This window comes from Vigna umbellata, chromosome 9, assembly GCF_029865625.1.
Source record: "Vigna umbellata cultivar VRB3 chromosome 9, Vumbellata_1.0, whole genome shotgun sequence".
Classification (NCBI taxonomy): Eukaryota; Viridiplantae; Streptophyta; class Magnoliopsida; order Fabales; family Fabaceae; genus Vigna; species Vigna umbellata.
In genome coordinates this window covers 7703728-7727432 of record NC_142173.1, presented here as the reverse complement: position 1 = coordinate 7727432, position 23705 = coordinate 7703728, and the positions used below count along the sequence as shown (strand labels likewise).

The 23705-nt window shown below is 37.2% G+C and overlaps 1 protein-coding gene across 4 annotated transcripts; it reads left to right on the top strand.

Annotated features, from left to right (window-relative positions):
* The first annotated feature begins 856 nt into the window (after positions 1–856).
* On the top strand, positions 857–20560 carry LOC124844816 (vacuolar protein sorting 38). Of its 4 annotated transcripts, none has more exons than XM_088098560.1 (6): positions 857–1210; positions 4935–5141; positions 15946–16126; positions 18183–18331; positions 18946–19164; positions 19310–20057. In XM_088098560.1, the coding sequence occupies exons 1-6, from the start codon at positions 1031–1033 to the stop codon at positions 19376–19378; spliced, it is 1005 nt and encodes a 334-aa protein (XP_087954686.1). In that variant the 5' UTR covers positions 857–1030; the 3' UTR covers positions 19379–20057. The 4 variants fall into 4 exon arrangements, with proteins under 4 accessions (XP_087954686.1, XP_087954688.1, XP_087954687.1 ...); XM_088098562.1 differs by lacking the exon at positions 19310–20057 and adding an exon at positions 20079–20201 and having other exon boundaries at positions 858–1210; XM_088098561.1 differs by lacking the exon at positions 19310–20057 and adding an exon at positions 20064–20201 and having other exon boundaries at positions 858–1210.
* Positions 20561–23705: the final 3145 nt, after the last annotated feature.

Here is a 23705-nt window from a genome sequence, read left to right as displayed (position 1 = left end):
CCTAGCGCTCGTATTATTGTGTGATCAACCTTGAAAAAAAAATAACGTTCGTCTAACTGTAATAGTATTTCCCTTTTTCTTCACGTTCGGTCATTTACTGGCATTGGTCTACCGTATGTGATTTACTTCAATGATAGTTCTTAATATTCTTGGTTCTCCTTCTTAATTTTGTAAAACCGTTCGTTCTGAATTTCTAGTAGTACTGAATTACTGTATGAAATTCTGTAATTAAGCCTTTTGGCTTTTGAACCTTGATTCTAGTATAAGACTGCATTGTTTAACTGTTTAATGTAATTAATTCTATTATATGGTGATTACTGTATTTTGGGATGTTACACATTTCATCACTTTAATAAAGAGAATTATACAAGTTAAAAGAATAGTTTTTCCTAGTTAACCAAATAAATAATATTAATTCTTTAATTAACCCGACATAAGAGAAAATAAAATATAAATACCAATAATGTTTCACGTATGTTAGTTGATTTCATTACATCTCGCGTCAAACACGTTTCACTCTTCTACGGCTTTGATAAAAGAGTTATTTTTCTCAATTAATCAAATAAATATTAAGCTTAAACTTAATCAGAAAAATAATAGATTATTATGATAAATTTGGATAAGTTCATTAACTAACTCATAAATTAAAATCAACTTATGCATCTATAACTGTTTGCAAGTTTTTCATCACTTTTTTTCTTTCAGAAATTAGGAATGTTTTGGTTGATTTTATTTCTTTTTCATAATTTGTTATTACAAATTTTATCGAAATTAAACCTATATTATCTAGATACACTCAGTTCAACATGCAACTTATTGTTCCTGTAATTTCTTTTTGAATATCCCAAAAAATCACAATTAAAAGATTAATCCCAAAGAAATAAAAAAATTCTCACCAACATCCATTATCCAAGAAGACCACGACCCAACTTTTCCTTTTTCTCTTCCGAGAAAATCAGGAACTGAAGAATCCAAGAGGAATGATGGACTACGTTTGGTGATAAAAGCACTCGATGACGATGATGAGTTCATGGAGCCAAACCAGATTCTGTCATTGCGGACCACTACAACTGATCCCGAACATTTGAAGGTCATTCAGTGGGAGGACTTCCAGAACGATCTCGCGAGGTTGGCGAGTCTCTCTTCAGCACTGGGCGAATCCAAGGAGAAGAAGCGCGACCTTCACCGCAAGCTGGAGTCTCTCATCCAGGTAGGGCTTTAGGGTTTTATGTTTAGGTTTTGGTATCGGTTTAGTCATTGCTAATTTCTGAAATCGGTTTTAATGGGTTGTCATGTTGTTACCCTAAGTTTCTTGAAATTTGGAAGTTGTGTTGTGCTTGTGCTGCTGAGGTCTTTACTGTAATAAGTGAAAATGGTAAGGTAACGGAGGTGAAATTTTGTGGCTGGAGGGTAAGCGTGTTTTGTCTCCTGAAGAATCTGAGCTCCAGTGGGAAATGAAATCATATTTTTGGTTTAATTTATATATTATGGGTTTAATTTATAATTATTGGCGAAATGAGGGAGAGACAAATTTTGAATATAGATCGCTCATTGCTTTATTCTTTGGGTGAGGTTGAACCTAAGCCTTACAAACATGGTGCTTTAATCTTTAGTTCCTAAATCAACCTTTGTTGGCTTGATTTCTCTATCAATAATTAGTTCTGTTGGTTATAATGCCTAATAAATATAGTTAGTAAATAGTTATATTGAAAAAATTGCTATATGTTGTACCTATGGGCTGTATTATATCTGTACTCGGAGTCTAGTTCTGGCTTTCGATATTTGCTCTTCCCTAGTATCAAAATTCTATCAATATAAATATGAAAATTTGAGAGGTGTGATCAAACTCTCTCAAATATAGTCTATTTTATTTATCTCAAGTCCATTAATGAATGGGAGGACTTTCCATTAATGAATAGGTCTGAGTAGGTGTACAATTGTTGTTGTGCATGACATTTTGTATTGCATATCATGACCGTGCTCAATATGATTAGTCCATGATATTTGAACCAAAGGAAATGCTTGATTCCCAATTTCCAACTTAGAATGCCCTTGAAAGCATAGTAGCAGTTCATGCTAATTTTGCGTCCTCTCCCCCTTGTATTTGATCATAACACAATACTATTTCCCACTCTCACTCCTTTCAATGGTTAATTATCTCACTACTTTCGTTAGTCTCTTCTCTATTTGACATAAACAAACCATCTAACCTAAAGCTCGCAGTTACATTACCATCCAACCCATGGCACTTTGTTGAAGTATAGGCATACTCATAATCTGTGGAACTTTGGCTCACCATTTTGTGTTCTCTACTCTGTTCAAGTCAAAGGAGGATGGTCTCTTGGCCTAGAGCTCACCAATGCGTTACCACCCAACTTGCCTACAAGATCTTGAAATCTACTCGGAGGGAGCCCTTTTGTAAAATTATGTGCTTGCATGTGTCTCTCTCTTGGATCATGCATAAATTGGCTCACTACACTAACTACATAAGCAATGTATGGTCTTGTGTGTGATAGATAAATCAATTTTCCTACCAATCTCGAATATTGGGCCTTCTCTATAGGAGCACTTTCTTCACTTCCAATTTTGTGATTCTGTTCTATAGGAATTGTTGAGGTTCTACATCCCAACTTTCCTGTTTCTTTGAGGAGATCAAGTACATATCTCCTTTGGGAGATGAAAATTCCATTCTTGGAGTAAGCAACCTCTATTCCAAGAAAATATTGAAGTTTTCCTAGGTCTTTCATTTCAAATTGGGCTGCCAATTTTTCTTTTAATGCCAATTTTTTTGTTTCATCATCTCTTGCAATAATCATATCATCCACATAAACAAGCAATAAAGTGAGTTTACTAGTAGAAGAGTGTTTTATGAATAGAGTTTGATTTTCTTGGCTTTGTCTGTATCCCAAGGAAACCATTGCTTTTGTAAATCTTCCATACACTTCCTCTTCTAGATTTCCATGAAGAAATATATTCTTCACAACCAACTGGTGTAAGTCCCATCTAAAATGAGTAGCCAAAGAAAAAACAACTCGAATTGTATTCATCTTTGCCACTATGGCAAACGTCTCCTCATAGTCAATCCCATAAATTTAGGTATATGCTTTTGCCACCAATCTAGCTTTGTATCTTTCTATTGTCCCATCTAACTTATGTGTCATCGTTAATATCCATCTACACCTTACTGCCTTCTTGTCTCTTGGCTTATCAACAATTTTCCAAGTTGAAATTTTTTCTAATGCATTCATCTCTTCTTTCATGGCTTGATTCCAATGTTCAAGTCTCATGGCCTTCTGGATTGAGGTAGGAATTTTTGTGGCATCAATAGATGCAATAAAGCTTTTGTGGTTGTTAGAGATATTGTTAGTGCAAACATACTGAGAAATAGGATATTTAGCACATGATCTTCTTTCCTTTCTCAATACAATGGGTAAATCCTCATTAATACTTACCTCCTCATTGTTATCTTCAAGGATCCTCACCTCTGGATTAGACATTTTTTCTTGCTCGAGAGTCGAAGTGGGTTGTTTTCTTCTTTTATATTTTTTGCAAAAAAAATTATCTTCTTCCTCATTGTGAACTATGGTAGCTTCATTGCTCAGATCTTGGGCATCCTACAAAGACAAATTTGGTAATGACAAGCAGGAGAGTTCATCCATTTCAAGTGCTTTCTCCCCCTGAAGTGGTGGACTGGCATAAAAGGATTGTGTTTCATGAAAGGTGACATCCATGGTGATAAAGACGCGACGACTCTGAGGATGATAACATTTGTACCCTTTTTTATTAGAAGTATACCCAATAAAGACACATTTAAGATATATGAGATCTAATTTACTACAGTTAGGATGATGAGAGTGAACAAAAACAATACATCCAAAGACGTGACTAGGTAGACTCGTTATTAGGGGGAAGAAGGAACAAAAGACAATAGAGACTCTATAGGACTAATGCCATTTAAGATACGGGTGGGTAACCTGTTGATGAGATATGTGGCAGTTAACATAACTTCTCTCCAGGAATTTTTTGGAACAAACATTTGAAAAAGAAAAGCTCTAGTTACTTCAAGAAGAAGACAATTCTTTCTTTTTGCAACCTTGTTTTATTGTGGGGTGTTTACACATGTTAGTTCATGAACAATACCATGAGACAAAAAATTGAAAAATTCATGATTCACATGTTCAATACCATTATCAGGCTTGATTCTTTTGATAATATTTCCAAATTGATTTTGAACAAGATGGAAAAAATTAATAAAGATTTGGAAAACTTTTGATTTATTTCTCATAAGGTATGTCTAGTGATACGGGTACAATCGCCAATAAAGGTAATGAATCATTTGGCTTTGGAAATAAATTCTACGACAGGTCCCCAAACGTCAGAATGAATTAAATCAAATGGAGAAGTACTCTTTTTATTACTAATAGAATAAGATGTCCAAGCCTTTTATGATGTAACCATATTTTGGAATTTGCCCACGTCTGAGATGTAGCTTGTTGACTCGTGATTTTTTTTTTTGCTTTGGTCATCAGAATCCAACAGATACAACCCACTTTTCTTCTTAGCACTTAAAATCGTTTTCCTCGTGGCAAGGTCCTAAAAAATAAAATAAGTTGAGAAAAATGTTAGTGAACAATTTAAATCCTTTGACTTTTTGCATAAAGATAGGACTATTGGCTAATTGTGGAACATGTAAAACATCCTTTAATACAATAGATGAGTCGAAAATTATATTCCCAGAGCCGTATATAGGTATACCCTGACCATTCACAACTGTAATAAGTTGTTCTCTATTTGTTTTATCATATGAGTCGAAGGACACACGAAAAGGTGTCATATGATCAGTTGCTCCTGAATCAAGAATTCAAATACCTTAAGACACATGACCAACAATATTAATGAGTCTTCCTATTGATGAGCAATAATTTTGTGAACAGGCCAATGGTGAATCATTAGGTCGGTTGAATGAACTTGAGGAGATGCATCAGAGACTAGAATCAAAGAAAGTGATGATGGAAAATATGTCTATACGTTCTAGGCTTGCTAAGGAGAATGCTAGCAAGCAGGAGGAGCAGCTTAGTGGTGCAGTGCAATCACTTCTGGTTGCAGGGGGTGGTCTTTCTGTATGCAGGAGAAACCTCCAAGTGAGTTTGATTCTTTCTTACTCTAGTCAATATAATGTTCTTTTGGAAATAATTACAATTAATAAGTTCAGTAGTCTATATGAATTTTTCTGTCTTTTTTTATTAGTAATGTTGATGAGTCTCTCTGTAAAAGGAAGGTACATATGGATTGAACTTTTCTGATTTTGTATTGTAATGGTTGACATTTTTAGTGAGATGTATAGAAGAGTACATAAAAGTCTTCTATTCTATAAAACATTAATACTTTGAATTGATCAGTCCTATGTATCAGATATGTATACAATTTTGGTACGCTTTGATAATTTGCTGATTTGTTTCAGTAACACCCTAGCCTTTAAAAAATTATGAAATCTAATATAATATAGCCTAAATATGAGCATAGAAGTATGTGTAAGATTTACTAGTGTTGTCTCTTAACGAACAAAGAGTGGAAGTTGTCCTCTTTATGAATGATGCTTATTAAAGGATTAAATTTGATACTATTCTAATGTGTAGGCAATATGCGTTGATGAATGAAAACAAAAATAGTAATGGCAAGTTGACAACCGTTAAACTAAAGAAAATAGAGTCGTTGAGCTGAAATCATGTGCATATCTCACTTAGAAGAAAATAATTTCTCTTATCTAATCTCATTGTGTATATATGATATATATATATACACACACACATACATTGATTGGATAATTTAGGAAACAAATCTTTGAGATTGTGGGATTGACATGCTATTAATAAAACCAAGATACAACCAATATTCAAAACTAAAACCAATAGGAAAAAACTCTAAAACTTCCTGAAATATCTTGATAGAATATGTTAGATGTTAAGATGTGTGTTTCTGATATTTGGGCTTAGTCTATTATGTATTAAGGGCATTGGTCCATATCTTACAATATAAATAAATTACCCTATGTGTATGCAACACACACAAGGGATATTCTCTCCCAATCTTCTCTATTTCTAATATGGTATCAGAGCCATGGTTAGTGCCTATCCTAGCGAGTTCTAAGTCGGCATTCTATTCTTCTATTCCACCCGCAATCGGGCCGCTATTGGACCACCCAATTTCTACTATCACGCACGAGATGTCTATACCTCGGCGTGAAGGGGGTGTGTTGGAAGTCCCACATCGACTAGAGATAAGGCCAATTTATAATATATAAGTGAGGTGCAAACCTCACCTTACAAGCCGGTTTTGTGGGGTTGAGTTAGGCTTAAAAACCCACTTTCTAATATGGTATCAGAGCACAGGAATAGTTCCAGTCAACTCCACGGTCTCCGGCACCCCTCACTGCCGCTGTCGCTGCCGCCGTCGCCGCTGCCGTCGCCGTCGCCGCTGCCGCCGCCGTCGCCGCCGCCGGAGTTCCAGAATCGACCGGCGACCACACCATCGGAAGCGTCTCGGCCGGGCGACCACCGTCGTACGAAGATCGCGGCGAACGGACCTCTCACGCGCCTCCACGCGCCGCCGCAAGAGTCGCCGCTGCCGCCGCTGCCGCCGCGCGTGCCGACGCGTCGCCGGAGCTTTCCGCCGGCGATCAGCACCGCCGTGATCGCCTCCTCGCCCTCTTTCTGGATCTGTGGTCGTTGCGTCAATCGGAGCATTTTGAATTTTTAGGGTTTCTCCCTCTCCATGGCTGTCCAACTTGATGATCGGAGTCGGTCTCGCCAACCAGGTAAAGGACGTCCAAAATGTGACCACTGTGGCAAGCTAGGCCACAAAATTGATAGATGTTATGCACTTCATGGACGTCCTCTTCGAACTATAGCAATGGCTAATTCTGATCCACCTCCCCGATCACCGTCTGCAGACCATCCTACTTCATCAAATACCATGAATAACCCTTTACTCTTTCAGGAATTTCTCAGATGGTATGAGGACCGTCAGCACTCTAGTTCCACTACATCTGCTTCTGTTACACGCACAGGTACTCCTTTTGTCGGTCTGACTCACTCTCTCGGATCTTGGGTCCTTGACTCAGGTGCCACCGATCATATCACTGGTAACAAGTCCTTGTTTTCTTCCTTGTCATGTCCGGTTAATCTACCCTCGGTAACGATGGCTGATGGGTCTCGAGTCTCATCTCATGGTATTGGTACTGTTCATATTTTTCCGTCCATATCCATTGATAATGTACTTTATGTCCCTGGGTCTCCTTTTAACTTATTGTCCGTAAGTCGTCTAACTCGTTCCCTTAATTGTGTTATTTCATTTACCAAAGATTCTGTTTGGTTGCAGGACCGGAGTTCGAAACACATGATTGGCACAGGATGTGAGTCTCATGGCCTATATCATCTCAGCCCTTCTCCACATGCTGGCGTAATCATGGAGTCACCATCCCTTCTTCATGCTCAGTTAGGTCATCCCAGTCTTGCCAAACTGCAGCAACTTGTTCCGAGTCTGTCCAAATTATCAAGTTTGTCGTGTGAGTCTTGTCAGTTAGGTAAACATACTCGTAGTTCCTTTCCTCGTAGTGTTTCACAACGAGCGTCATCCCCCTTTTCATTGGTTTATTCTGATATTTGGGGACCTAGTCGTGTTAAGTCAACTTTAGGATTTCAGTATTTTGTTACCTTCATTGATGACTATTCCAGATGTACTTGGTTGTTTCTCATGAAGAATCGTTCTGAGTTGTTTTCTATGTTTCAAACTTTTTTCAATGAAATAAAAACTCAGTTTGGGGTTTCTATTCGAAATTTACGTAGTGATAATGGCCGTGAATACCTTTCTCAACCGTTTAAACAGTTTATGGCTTCTCATGGCATTCTTCACCAAACCTCATGTGCTTATACCCCTCAACAAAATGGGGTGGCTGAGCGCAAGAATAGACACCTTATTGAAACAACTCGTACACTTCTTATTCATGGTCAAGTACCCTCCCGTTTTTGGGGTGATGCAGTTCTCACAGCATGTTATCTTATCAACCGCATGCCATCTTCCGTCCTAGATAACAAAATCCCTCATTCTATCTTATTTCCTCAAGATCCTCTGCATCCATTACCTCTTCGAGTTTTTGGGTCTACATGTTTTGTTCATGATTTTAGTCCTGGTCTTGATAAGTTATCTCCTAGGTCTCACAAATGTGTCTTCTTAGGATTTCGACGGTCACAAAAGGGCTATAAGTGTTTTTCCCCTTCCCTCAATCGTCATTTTATCTCTGCTGATGCCACTTTTGATGAGTCTTCTTTTTGCTTTTCACATCTATCTTCTAGTTCTGTACCTCTCCCTGTTACTGTTGATATTCCTCTTATATGTGATCCTCCTGGTGATGCTCCACCCATTTTGTCTTCTCCTTCTTTAGACTCTCCTTCACCACAGGATCATCCTTCACCTCCACCCCTTCAGGTTTATAGTCGCCGTAATCGTCTCCCTCATGACTCACTTCCGGTGCCGCCTCATGTGACTCCTCCGGCTCCAGCAACTGAGTCTGACTTGCCTATTGCCCTCCGTAAAGGTATACGCTCTACCCGTAACCCTTCACCCCATTATACTGTTCTTAATTACAACAGATTATCTCCATCTTTTTATACTTGTCTCTCATCCATTTCTTCTGTGTCAATTCCCAAATCTGTGAGTGATGCCTTAACTCATCCTGGTTGGCGTCAAGCTATGATGGATGAATTAAGTGCTTTACAGGAAAGTGGAACTTGGGAGCTGGTCCAATTACCATCTGGAAAGTCTGTTGTTAGTTGCAGGTGGGTGTATGCTATCAAGGTTGGTCCTGATGGCACGATTGATCGTCTGAAAGCTCGACTGGTTGCCAAAGGCTACACACAGATTTTTGGTTTGGATTATGGTGATACTTTTTCTCCAGTGGCAAAAATGACCTCTGTTCGCCTCTTCATTGCCATGGCCGCTCTTCGCCAATGGCCTCTTTACCAACTTGATGTCAAAAATGCTTTCCTCAATGGTGATTTGCATGAAGAAATTTATATGGAGCAACCGCCTGGCTTTGTTGCTCAGGGGGAGTCATCTGGATTGGTATGTCGTCTTCGCAAATCCTTATATGGCCTAAAACAGTCTCCTCGGGCTTGGTTTGGTAAATTCAGTTGTGTTGTTCAACAATTTGGTATGTCTCGCAGTGAAGCGGATCATTCAGTGTTCTATCGCCACTCGAGTTCTGGATGTATCTACTTAATAGTGTATGTCGATGATATTGTTCTCACAGGAAGCGACTATCTTGGCATCTCTCAGATGAAACAACACCTTTGTCATCATTTTCAAACCAAAGATCTTGGCAAACTCCGGTACTTTTTGGGTATTGAAGTAGCACAATCCAATGATGGTATTGTCATATCTCAGAGGAAGTATGCGTTAGACATCTTGGAGGAAACAGGGTTAATGAACTGTAAATCTGTTGAGACACCTATGGACCCTAACATCAAACTCCTACCAAATCAGGGGGAGCCTTTCTCAGATCCTGAACGGTACAGAAGACTAGTTGGTAAATTAAACTATCTTACTGTTACGCGTCCTGACATTTCTTTCGCAGTTAGTGTGGTGAGTCAATTTCTAAACTCCCCATGTGAAGACCATTGGGATGCAGTTGTTCGCATACTGAAGTATATTAAAAGATCACCTGGAAAAGGTTTGCTATATGGCCCTAACAACGATACAAAAATTGTTTGTTATTCAGATGCTGATTGGGCTGGTTCCCCTTCTGATAGGAGGTCTACTTCTGGATATTGTGTCTCTATTGGTAGCAACCTGATATCTTGGAAAAGTAAGAAGCAAAGTGTTGTGGCAAGGTCTAGTGCAGAAGCAGAATATAGAGCTATGGCATCAGCTACTTGCGAGCTTGTGTGGCTTAAACAATTGCTTAGTGAATTGAAATTTGGAGATGTCACTCACATGATACTTATATGTGATAATCAAGCTGCTCTCCATATTAGCTCTAACCCTGTCTTCCATGAGAGAACCAAACACATTGAAGTTGATTGTCATTTCATTCGAGAAAAAATCATATCCGGAGATATCAAGACTGAGTTTGTTAACTCAAGCAACCAGTTGGCAGACATATTCACTAAGTCCTTACGAGGACCTAGAATTGATTATCTTTGTAACAAGCTTGGAACATATGATTTATATGCTCCAGCTTGAGGGGGAGTGTTAGATGTTAAGATGTGTGTTTCTGATATTTGGGCTTAGTCTATTATGTATCAAGGGCATTGGCCCATATCTTACAATATAAATAAATTACCCTATGTGTATGCAACACACACAAGGGATATTCTCTCCCAATCTTCTCTATTTCTAATAGAATAAAATCTAAAACTTTCTAAAATATCTCAACACTCCACCTCAAGCTGATGAATAAGTATTCTCCATTCCCAACTTGGATATAATTCTCAGTTACTATTTTTCAGCCCCTTGGTGAGTTTGTTTGCAAGCTGTCCTTGAATAGACACACATGGGGAGCAAATCAAGCCACTGTCAAGCTTTTCTTTGATAAATTTTCTGTCCACTTCAATCTGTTTAATTCTATCATGTTGTATAGGGTTGTGAGCTATGCTGAATGCAAATTTGTTGTCACAATATAAACTCAGGTTAATCCCACTTTATCTTTAAGTCTTCCAGCATATTCTTTTGCAATAACAATTCACATATTCCTTGAGTCATTGCTCAAAATTATCCTTCAACACTAGATCTAGCTACCACACTTTGTTTCTTACTCTTCCAAGTTACCTGGTTTCCACCAGGGAAAGCGCAATATCTAGTAGTTGACATTCTATCGATAACTAAACCTGCATAATCAGCATCTATATATCTCAAGACTAGCATTTTTGCTTCTTTTGAACAAAATTCCTCTTCTTCGTGTCCCTTTTAAATATTGGACAATTCTAAGAGCAACATGCAAATGTGCTTCTTTTGGTTGATACATAAATTGACTTACTAAACTCACAACAAAAGCAATATCTGGTCTAGTGTGAGACAGATAAGTAAGTATCTGCACAAGTTTCTGGTGCATTTCTTTATTCACAACAACATCATCCTTTGCACTTCCCATCTTTGTATTTAGATTAGCAGGTGTACTTGTTGGTTTGTAGGCTGTTTTACCCATTTCTTGTAGCAGCTCAGTAATGTATTTTTGCTACTATATGAAGATCCCTTTCTTGGAATTGGCTACTTCAATTGCTCGAAACTGTTTTAACATTTCTAAAGCCTTGCTGTTAGGTTCCTGTTTCGAAACCTAACGATGGCAACTCACTCACACAATCACAGCCAGGAAACACTTAGAAAAGAATGAATTATTTGTATTCTCATCACCAAAAGTATCGTACAATCACTATCTGGGAGCATAACCTCCCTCCATCTAACGAGAGCCTAACCCCCCTCACTAGGTTCAAGACCTGTATATACGAAAGAATATCACAACCTACTCCACAAACTTACCAAAGGTTTACATTTATAGGCCCCTTGCCTGCCTTCTCCACTATTCCCCCGTTCGGTTCTTTCACCCTATCTTATATCCTATCATTACACACCGCTGCAAAACAACCTTGTCCTCAAGGTTGGAACAATGAAACTTGAGCCCATTGCATTGTGATGTGGTCTTATCATAGGGAGAGAACCCGCTGACTACTACTTGCAACTTCAGGTCTGGAGGCTTAGGTGGTGGCAACTCCTCCCCCACTATCTTCCATTCTTCCTCTTTCCTTCCTATCGCCCTCAAACCGTTCGGTTTTGACCTATACTAGTCAATACCGTTCGGTTTCGTCCTATATTGGTGAATACCAATCGGTTTCGTCCTATACTAGTAAAACCCGTTCGGTCCCCCATCGACATGTGCAGCTTCATTGCTTTTGGCTGAATAGGGCCTCTAGCCGAGAGAGTGGGCAACTCCGTCTGCTTCCGGTCTAATTCAGTCTCGAACTGCTCGGCAACCGTACCACGTGTTCGTCCCCCAAATGACTCGTCTTCTACCCTACTCCCATTCTTTACCTCCCGGGCATTGATTCTTCCATCCCTTCTTCCCTCCGAGGCCTTCATTCCTTCTTTCATCACGCTTCTCTCCCACTGATCCATCCTTCCTAGACCGTTCGGTTCCTTCCATACTCTTCCGTTCGGTTCTGGCAGTACTTGACCGTTCGGTTCCTGAAATCCTCTCAGGTTCCAAGCCTGAAGTCCTCTCCCGCTCAGTTCTGGCATTTCTCCCACGTTTGATGCTGGGACGTATTCTTTCGCGGTTCCCGACTGCTTATTGGCTGCCACCCTTTTAAAGATGGTGCCCCTGTTACGTTCTCCAAATCGCACCACCACTGCCTCCTTCAGGCCTTCCCAAGAACGATTCTTGGCTTTCTCCTTCCAGGCTCTGAACCAGTAACCAGCGCTCCCCTCCATACTGATGTCCGCTAGGCGCACCCTTTCCTCCTCTGCCACACCTTGCAACTCGAAGAACTGCTCTGCCTCAGAGAACCACCCTAACAGATCAAACCCTTCGAAAGTGGGCAGTTCTACCCTTTTCTTCCCGCTGGGTTGCACTTCATGGCATTCATCCCCTCTCTCCCCTTCCTCTTCCTCTCGCCGGTCCCAATGTTGGCCGTCCTGGTTGTGGCCTCGACCACCCAACCTCCTTATTATTTCTTGCAAATCTTGGAGTATTGCTTTATAATCTTGGCATATTGCTGCATAATCTGGTCGCAATGCTCCTGTTTGCACCTTCATTCTATCAACCGCAATTTCCTTCACCCCCACACGATTCCAGCGACGTCTCGATCCGGCAGGTCGGACCAATTTGTTAGGTTCCTGTTTCGAAACCTAACGATGGCAACTCACTCACACAATCACAGCCAGGAAACACTTAGAAAAGAATGAATTATTTGTATTCTCATCACCAAAAGTATCGTGCAATCAGTATCTGGGAGCATAACCTCCCTCCATCTAAGGAGAGCCTAACCCCCCTCACTAGGTTCAAGACCTGTATATACGAAAGAATATCACTCCCTACTCCACAGACTTACCAAAGGTTTATATTTATAGGTCCCTTGTCCGCCTTCTCCACTATTCCCCCGTTCGGTTCTTTCACCCCTATCTTATATCCTATCACTTGCTTTCAATCTCTTTGGTAAACACTGCTCAATCTTTGTTTCTCGTTTTCATCATTTCCAACAACAATGATATCATCCACATAGACCAATAGAATTGTTACTGGAATTACTGCCTAAAATTTGTTGCCATAGTTGCCATAAATCTGTTGCTGGAATTACTGCCTAAAATTTCAATGGAGTTGTGCTGGGGCCATTGCCAGAGCTTTTACTGGAGTTGTCACCCATTTGTTTAATCACCACTTGACTCATAGGAACCAAAATAAGACTGATGCTTCTTCACCACACATGTGCTGAAAATTTGCTCTCAGATTTCAATGTATCAAAAAGTGTTTTTACAAGAGTTAGGCATGGTTTATTTTGTAGGATAAACCATCCTTAAATTCCTTTGCTAATTACAAAAGAATGAAATGCTCTTACAAAGGAAAAAGAATACAAAAATAAAGAAACTAATGAATTAGTTATGTGAGCAAAAACATCTTCTCTTCATGTTCCTAGTGATCATCATTGGAATAACATGTTCTTGCTCATTTTCTGTTTTTATTCCTGCACTCTTCATAGTAGAATATCTATATGATACTGTTAGGAACCCAGAATTGAAAAGAGAAAAAAAGGTAATACTTTAGATTGAAACTCTAAAATAATTCTTAAGGGCTTGATCTCATAATCTTCTATTTATAAGAATAAATTGATACAAGAGTATATGATAAATAGGGTAACCCTAGACACAATATAATCATGGTAAATAGGGTAACCCTTCACACAATATAATGATGATAAATAGGGTAAATATCCTAACATTAATATTTTTTTATTGAAAAGACTGAAAAGAACACAAAATAGGAGAGCACTCTCTCCTTCAAGGGTTTCTTTCCCCTTCAGAAAGAGCTAAAGCTCAATCTACAAAATTATCATCCTCCCCTCCAAGGAACTGATTGGTCCATTTATATAGACCAACTCCCAACTGATAGCAGTGTGTTCACTTATTTTTCCATTCCTTCCTTTATTCACTGCTTCCTTTGTTCTTATATTCTCTAATAACCTTTTCCACCACTTCCTTTTATTTTTCCTTCTACCATAAACCTTCCATCTCCTTTCATTACATGTAGCTGCAATAACAACCTTGTCCTCAAGGTTGGAATAGTGAAGCTTGATCCCATGGCTCATTTTCATCAACATGTTATCTATCCTTTGATCCCATGGCATTGTGATATTGTCTTATTATAGGAAGGGAACCCACTAGCTACTGCCGGCTACTGCCTGCAAATTCAGGTCTGTAGGTTTGGGTGGTGGTCGATATGAGAGTGGTCTTTGTATACCAGATTCTAAACCCATTAAGTTGGAATCCCAAAATTCCGATGTCATTGATGTTCTTATCATTATCCAGATTCTAAACCCATTAAGTTCAACAATAAATTCTTATTGCTATTACGTAAATCTGATTTTTGGAAAAAATGTTGCTTGGCTGCATCTCCACCACCAACTCGCTTCTGGGTTAACTCTATAATTGGGTTATCACGAAGTTGACCATCACAGCCCATAATCCTCACTCTCTTTCTTGATACATCCCCTTCATCCTCCATCATAATTTTTGTTTCTGTTACAAATCTCACTTCTTTTTTTTGTTTTTTCTTCGCTAAGGAGGGTGTGATTCTTCCTTACTGACCGTTCTCCCACATCTAGAGCAAGTTCCATATCTTTAATCCAGTCTTTGGATCTTGTTGTGGAATCCGATTTTGAATGATAGATTGCAGTCCTGCAAAGCAATATCCCAACAATTGATCTTCTAGTGTTTGATTTGCTTGTGACACCAACCTTGAGGCGTCATACCCTTTAAATTTGGGCAACTCCACTGTTTTAACCCCGTGCCTCTACAATTCTTCTTCCTCCTCATCAGGTCTACTATGTAAATATCTTTCTTGCTTCTTCTCTTCATCATTGGCCAAGTATTGTCCTTCAGAGAAATTCTTGCCTTTCTTGATGTCTTGCAGACTTTCTTTCTCAGCATCCATACCTGTCTTTATCTCTTTCTTTCCTTTCATGACATCTTGATGAACATCCTCTCTCCTTCCCTTTCTCCCTCCGTTAACAGATTTCTCACTTCCTTCTGAGCCCTTTCTGTGATTCTTGGATTTCTACAGCATTTCTTTCATTTCTTGGAAGATCTCCCTCATTTCTTGCATAATATCCCTCACTTCTGTCATAGCCTTTCTGCTGGCCCATCTCTCTAGAGTATTTACTCTCCCCTCCATTATTCTTCCTCTTCTTGATCCGATACATAAGTTTTCTGTAAATTTTCTTGTATTAGATTTTAAATTTTCTACTAAGTGGCATGTTTGGACATCTTTTTTAATTTTTAATTTATTCCCATCCCTTGTTTTGATGAATATTAGATTTTTGGGCTTTAAGTTCAACGGGAATGATTTGATTGTAAAGATGATTTATTTATTGGTGTTGAAGCATGAGTTAGAAATTGAAATTTGCTGGATTATTATTGTTTGCCTTTGACTAAGTTTATATTCAGTTGAATAGATTATACCTTTCTCAGTTTCTTTTGTACCTGTTCTTCAAAATTATTACCCTGTTTTCTTTCAAATGTGCTATAAAAGCATTCTTTTCTATTACTCGTCACAAATGACATTGATGAATTTTTTTATTTGAACTAAAAACAACATTATTTATTGTTTTAAGGGAAAGGAATTTATTAGTGTTCACATCTTATTAGTGTTATTATTGAATACTAATGATGCTTTTATTCTAGGAATCAAGCAGATTACTTTCTGAAGAAAATGGTTATGTTCATATGAGAAAAATGAAAAAGGTGCTGCGGAGGAGGCAACAACATATGACATCTCAAATTTCAATGCTCTATCCTGTGAAGATCTTGATTGGACCAGCACAAAAGCAAGAGCTTGAGGCATATCCTTCGAGTAACCTGGCAGGTAAGGGTTCTCAATAGTCTTTTTTTTTTGTTTTCTCTATGTACATACAGCTTATGGAGTGAAAAAAAAACTGCCTAAGTTCATAAAAAGTAAGAAACTTGTAATTTAAATAACTATTGAAACACAAGGTGTTGGATGGTTCAATCGCTAATCCTTATTTTCTTATTGGTTAGATAAAGTTCTTCCATAAGTTCTGTTATTATGTGAAAGGATGTCTCTGATTCTGTACTTTGCTTGCCTGATGTGTTTGTCTTTGTAAGTGGATTTGGGTTTAACTCAACCCTATAAAGTTGGTTTGCATGGCAAGATTTACACCCACTTATATACTCTAATTTGGTCCTATTTATGGTTGATGTAAGATTTTAATACAATCTTTCACGCTAGACATCTCAAGCATGTGAATAAATGTTTATATGTGTGATCTGTTAGTGAGTGCAATGATAGGCCTAACAAACTTAGTTAGGATAGGCTCTAATATCATCTAAGAAAGTGAAGTTTATGTCTAATTCAACTTTACAAAATCAACCCCAAATATGATGTTCACATCCATTTATATACTATAATTTAGTTATATCTCTAGTTGATGTGGAATGTCTAACATATTAGTTTGTCTCGGATCAAAATGAAGCAATTGATAAGGAAATATGCAGCAAATGCCAACCAATAGGAATATTGTTAGAGTACGCATTAAGTATAGTTAGGAAGTAATTGTATTGGGAAAACCCAATACTTATTAGTCGTACCTAGCTCCGTACCTAAGTATCTATGATTGATCTTTGAGCTTCCCTATACACATTGTATCAGAATCCTATCAATATAAAAATGAGAAACATATGAGGGGAGTTAAGGGAATTGTTAAGGACGACTTCACTTCAAAATCTCACTAGAAACACCACAAATGAAGGAATTGTTAAGGGAAATTTGTGAAAGGAAGATGAACTGGCTAGGTACAAGATAAGGCAATGGAAGGAGAAGATAGGATGCTAAGGAGCATAGGAGGAAGATCCTGACTCCAAAAGGAAAAGAGCTAGAAAAAAGAATTATACAGGATAAATAGTTTCTCGGAGAAATAAATTTGCTGTTGGAAAGGATATATACATCTTTTACCAATACATTTTCTTTCTTTCTAATATTCTCTGCAAACAATGGAACTAGAGGAAGGAAAATATGCTATTTTTTCCTTTTTCTCTTGAATCAAACAATAGGAAGAAAACATTTTTCTCTTCATTTTCTATCTTCTGATTTTTTCTTCCCTTACAAAAAAAGTTTCATCCTGTTTTCGTTGAACCAGTTAGTATTCTTTTATCATGATATATGTGATATAACTTGTGAACCACTTCATTGTTGTTCTATATGGAAGTCTAATGTGCAAGGTTGAATCATTAGGTCTGTTTAGCTGTCATGTGTTGTTAGGAACCTTTGTAAGAATCCTATCTATCTCCCTTACTCTCACACCTCAGTACTCTAACAGAAAGCAATTGTAAAAGAAATGATTTGTATTCACATCAAAGAATCAAGAATACAATTGGGAAACCAGGAGCTTAACCTCCCTCACCAAGTCTAAACTGGTCTGTAACTCAAGAGTAAAAAAACTGTCTCCTTGTAACTACAAAAGAGGTCCTTTTTATAGACCTTTTCCCGCCCCCCTTAACTGCTCAAAACAGTTAAGTACTCATCTTTATTTCTCTACTATCTTTCTCCCTTCATAAACCCTCAAGGTCCTAACATGTGTTTTTATTTTTCTTTGAAGTTTCACATTGAATCTGTAACGATTAAATTGACAGGTCTCTGGGGGAAATACAAACCTTTTGAGCATCCATCCAGTTAATTATTTTTGGTTTTTCATATTACTTTTCTTCATACTGTTAGGGACTTTCATGCTATATTTTATAATGTGACATAGATGCACTAGAATACCTAGCTATTCATTGGATATTAACTTGAGATTATCATTATCTTAAGTTAAATTATCACAACTGTTTTGCTAATATTAACTGCAATTGTAAGTGATACCTTTTCTGGTTTTATTAATATTTTCATTTATTTCATTACTCAGGAACTTCTGCTGGACTTAAACCAATTAATGAAGGATCCTTAACGATTCGTGGCCTGCATTTGAATGTGCCATCTTTTAGGAAAATGAGCTTTTTCACTGATAAAAAGGAAATTCAGGTGTCTGCTACTTCCCTAGGATATGTTGCACATGTAAGTATTAGAACCTACTTGCCCTTTTTTGTCTCAACTGAATGTGCTATTCTATCGTATGCTTTGTCATGACATGGTCTGCATTTGCAAAATTTGTCGTGTATAGTTTCTAAATTGTCATACATATTTTGTTTTTCCATTGCATAATGATAGGTTTCTTGGAAGCAAGAAACCCAAGATACCTTTGGTTAGCACACAACACACACAAAACTCACAAAAATTGATTTCTGGGAACAAAAGACAATGTGCAATGGCCACCAAGGAAGCAATTCTTCCCTCACACAGGATGTACTATTCCTGTCAAACACTACAAACATAAACGTGTCCCCCTTGAGACACTCTCCCCCTTTTATAGATAACACCTTAACCCGAACATACCTACCCCAACAACCTAACTAACTCTCCCTCATCCTAACCATCATGTCTTGTTTATAATTCTCTTCCTCCTTTCATATAGCCTTAGGGTCCCATCACATAATGTGTTTCCAGTTATAACATTTCATATGCTAGCTCAAGTCAATAATGATTGTTTACCTAGTAGTTATTGAAATGTCTCCTCTCTTTGAATAATTTCTGTTATTGAAATGTACTTTACTAGACTGACTTTCTCGCAGGCTGTTTCACTTATAGCCTCTTACTTGCAAGTTCCTTTGCGATATCCTTTACGGTTGTGTGCTTCTCATTCGTATATCATTGACAATGCACCTTCAACAGAGCTAACATCTGAAGCTTTACCAAATGCAAACACAAATGCCAAGCATGTGGAATTCCCCCTTTTTTTAGAAGGTCAAGACACAACAAGAGCAGCTTACGCTGTATTCTTACTAAATAAGGTATATATTTCTATTTGCTTGCAGTAATTCTTAATCTGAGTCCAGTTAAGTGCATTTTTAAGAGACTTTCTGCTCCTTTATCATTTGTCTGATTTATTTGTTTTGGTCTTTGACTTTTCTTATTCCTTGATGATTCTATTTCTAGTCTGTAGCATCCGTGTTTTGCATGGTTAGCAATGGAGTTCCCATCTGTTTCACTGAAATAGCTTTCTAGCCAAGATTGCATTTTTTGGGACTTTTCTTGAACATGTACATGCTGGTTGATTAAGAAATTATTTGGACTATGAGAGTGAAGTCTACTGTATGTTAACACATGTTTTGTTCTTCTAAAGTGAGCTTCTTATTTCGGAGAGAAATGTTGCAATCTCAGTTATAGATAAGAATATCTACTATCAATATTACGTACACTTTCATTACCAATCATGAATGTGTTAGAACATCAGCCCATTTTTTTTTCAGTGACTGAAATTACTTTATTCGTATTCACTTTAGAAGAGTCAAAATGCTGTGTTCATTTCAAGGCATGAAAGATTAAGAGTTTTGTTTTTGAGTTATGCTTTTACTTAAGAAGCTTTAGTTCTAACATTTCTTTCTGAAGTAATGAGTTTTTCCTCTAACTTCCTCGAACCAAAAACAAAAAGATGCTTTACATGCTCTGAAAAATAGCATAAAATGTACCTTAGGGCATTTTACACTTAATTTTTAACTGCAGAACCCTGCGTGTTGGCAGTTAGGTTTGCATCTGTATTATATCTTAAATATGCTGAATATATTTAATCTCTCGCGTTTAATTACTGCCTTTTCTTTTCTCTTGTTAAATTTCTCTTGAGGTGTGGTTGTCTGAACGAGATTCGATACGTATTGTAGTGACATACTTCCAAATTAACCTTGACTTACAGCTCCCTTCCCTCGAGCTTTTTTGATTGTAGGATTTAGAACAGCTTTTGAATTTCATTGGTGCAAAGAGTTTGGGACCGCGCCATGTACTTGCTAATTTGAGGGAGCTCTATAGGATTATCCAGGCTTCAGCTTTTATAGATAACTTGATATAGTGGTTTTGTCTCTACCGTAATTTCCTTGTAATTTGATTTTTTTTAAATCCTTGCTAGGGTGCAATTTTTTTGGTGCACCTTCCAATGTAGCATCGTTATCAAAATGGAACTTCCTATAATGGATTTGGTATTCTGTAAAAAAGAGTATACCGTACTGCCAAAAAATTAGTGTTATTTGAGCATATTATAAATGCCAAATGCATAGTTATATTGTATAAGAACTAGTGGAGAATGGCATGCATTTTTAATCCTTTTGCCTAAAACATGAAACAGGGACGATGAAATTCCCTCTTAGGATGAGAAAAGGAGATGGAGTGATTTTTCAAATTTTGATGGTTTTATTACGTCATGTGAGTAGTTTATTTGATTTATTTGTTTTAGCTCGTGTCAGCAAGAGGAGCCCAGATTTGCAGCTTGACAAGAGGCTTACTCCCTTAACCACCACATGTTTCCTGCATCTCTTTATTTCCATTTTGTCCTACAGAAAACTAGAATCTCTCTATTTTCATTTTGTCCTATAGAAAACTAGAAATCAAATAAATTAATAAACTAAAAGAAGAAGAAATCGTTGAAAGGTTTAACATTCGTTTGGTCTTCAATAGATCTTGACATCTGTCGACGAAAATCAAGATATGTTGAAGGCATAACAGATCTTCCATATTTGTTTGGCTTTTCAACGATTTTTTTTTATACACAACAAATTTTAAACAAATTAAATAATTATAATTAAATTAATAAATAATCCAAAATCTAAAAGTATATACTACAAATAAAAATTTATACAAAAATTAAATTTATAAACTAAAACCAAAAATATAAAAATAAAAAATCTGATGTATGGCTTTGTGTATGGCTTATTCTATATTTTTCAAACAACAATGTGCAGATACTAGCATTTTAACACGAGTATAATCATTCATGTGACATTATGTTACAAAGCACATAAACAATACCAAACGGAGGCAACTAAGTGACAATGAAAGCAATACCAAAACGAAAAGGAAACCAACTTGAATCCAAGTGTTTCTTGGGATGAAATCAACCATGAACCATACTCTTCTTTGCGAACCAATCACCTTATAATGGAACCAACTCAGTAACAATGGAAGTAATGGAAATGGAGGAGGAAACGAAAATCACAAATAAGAGAAGTAACAGGAGGAAAGGAAGAAGAGAGTGAAAGGAAAAAATAAAGTTTTTGAGGGTGTACCCTGTGATAATGAAAAAGTGAAAAGGACTGGGATTAGATTAGGGTTTTAGATTAAAATAAGTAAAACTAAAAAATAAATATTTAGATAAGGTCAGTTTTGAAAATAAGAAAAGAGGAAAAGATACAAGGAGCAACATGTGGTGGTGGAAGGAGTAACCCTCGTTTGACAATAGGGCCAATATTAATATGAGGCCTATTAGCACCACAATGACCAAAAGGCAGAGTAAGAGATCATAATATTTTATAGACTATCAGCTTTCATGAAAAAGGCATTTGACATAATCATATTATAAAGATATTTTGGTTGGGTGTCAAGTAAATAACTAAAATGAATTTCATTGAAATAAAATAACCAAAATGAATTAATTTTTCATCATGGGAAATCTAGCACACCAATCATGGTGCATCAAAAGCAACATGCCAAATATAACCAAATAAATTCAAAGAGGTCACTAACAAACATCAATGGACCATTAGTTAAACCTTTATTCATCGAACATTCAACAACTTAAGGTTAATCAAAATGAGAAACAAGCTTCCTAAAATTACATATCAACTAAAACATATCTTTCAAGACAAAAAAATTTATTAATTATTTAATGGGCCTAAGTTCTAAAACTAACACTTTTTACATGTTTCCTAGGTTGACCTTTTAAAGGCGAGTACAAGTTAGATTTCTATTAGTCTATGTCTTCTTCAACTAAATTGTCAGCACCTCTTTGATCATAACTTTTACCAACATCATCACATACTAGATTTTTGAAATAGAGTATGGGTATCATCAACCATAGCAACCAAAGCTTATTTTTCTACAACAAGATCAAACAAACATTCCCTTTGGAAGTTCTTCTTCACTCTACCGTTATGATGACCATCAAAGGCTACTTTAACAATGTCAGTACACATCTCTTCATTTGATACAAACACCTTAGTAATGACCTTTATAAAGCAAAATAAGCACAAACATCGTATTCAAATGAAAAAAAAAAACATAAAATGTAATTAATATAATCAATTTTTATCTCATTTCATTAATGACAAAAATGTTTTGAACTTCTACTTCACCAATTTTAACATTAACCCATTGAAGAATTTTAGAAAAAGGCTTAATACCTCTTTTGGTCCCTCGAAAGGGGGCAAATGTTCAATTGCGTCCTACGTTTTTTAAAAAGTTCAATGTAGTCCCAACTTGTGAAAAATGTGTGCAATTAAATCCTTTTTGGTAACGACGTTAATTTTTTAACAGGCCAGCTAACAGGGTGTACTAAAGATTGCAACGTGTCTGGGGAAGGTTAATACGTGGCTGTGTGAGGTTAATACGTGGATATATTATTACAGATAAAGTGGCAGTGGTGAATAAATCAGAGGTTAGGGTTTGGGTTGCAGAGAAATTACGATTTGGGATTTATCATTGTGGAGGAAGTTTCTTGAAATAAGGGTGTTGTTGAAGCTGAAATCTGCAGAGCGAATTGGAAACCACAAATCAGGTTAGGGTTTATGTTTGATAATTTTATGAAATGTAGTTGTTGTATATGTTATCACTGTTGTCGCTTTATAGGGGGTTTAAGTAGGGGTGAAAAGTTGTCTTCTTTTGATGGTTGATAGTGGTCCCATAGATATTAGTTTAACTTAAATTAGTGTCCCCATTTGCATTTGCAGGGTTCGGGTAGGGATATGTGATGACATGTTTCAGGTTGTGGTCCATCACGGTAGGACCTTGATCAAAGAAGTTCCCTTTAAGTATATGGGCGGGGAGATAATTTATTGGGACGTAGATCCCGATAAATGGTGTTATTTTGGAGTATTAGGTTCACTTAAAGATCTGGGTTACATGAAAGTAAAAGAACTATATTACAATATCCAAGATGTTTTACATAAGCTTGATGATGATAAAAGAGCTATGAACATGATGAAGGTGGCTAATTATTTGGGGAAAGTGAACCTCTATGTTGTGCATGGGGTGGACGAACCAACTATTGTAGAAAATGATGAGAATGAGATTTTGTACCTATGTGAAGGTCCTGTAGAGAGTGGTGAGGGTAGTGGCGTTGGAGGAGAAGCACATGTTGAGGGTGGTGATGAAATAATTAGGGACGTAGTGCAGGGTGTAGTGGAGGTTGAGAATTGTGATGCAGTGGATGTTGAGAATGAAGATGTTTGGGAGGATGACAAGGAGGATTCAGAGGATGTTGAGGTTGCAGTGGAGGTTCAGAATGAGGATAGAGTTGAGTTTGAAAGTGAAGAAGTAGTGGAAGTGGATAATGTGGATGAAGTTGAGG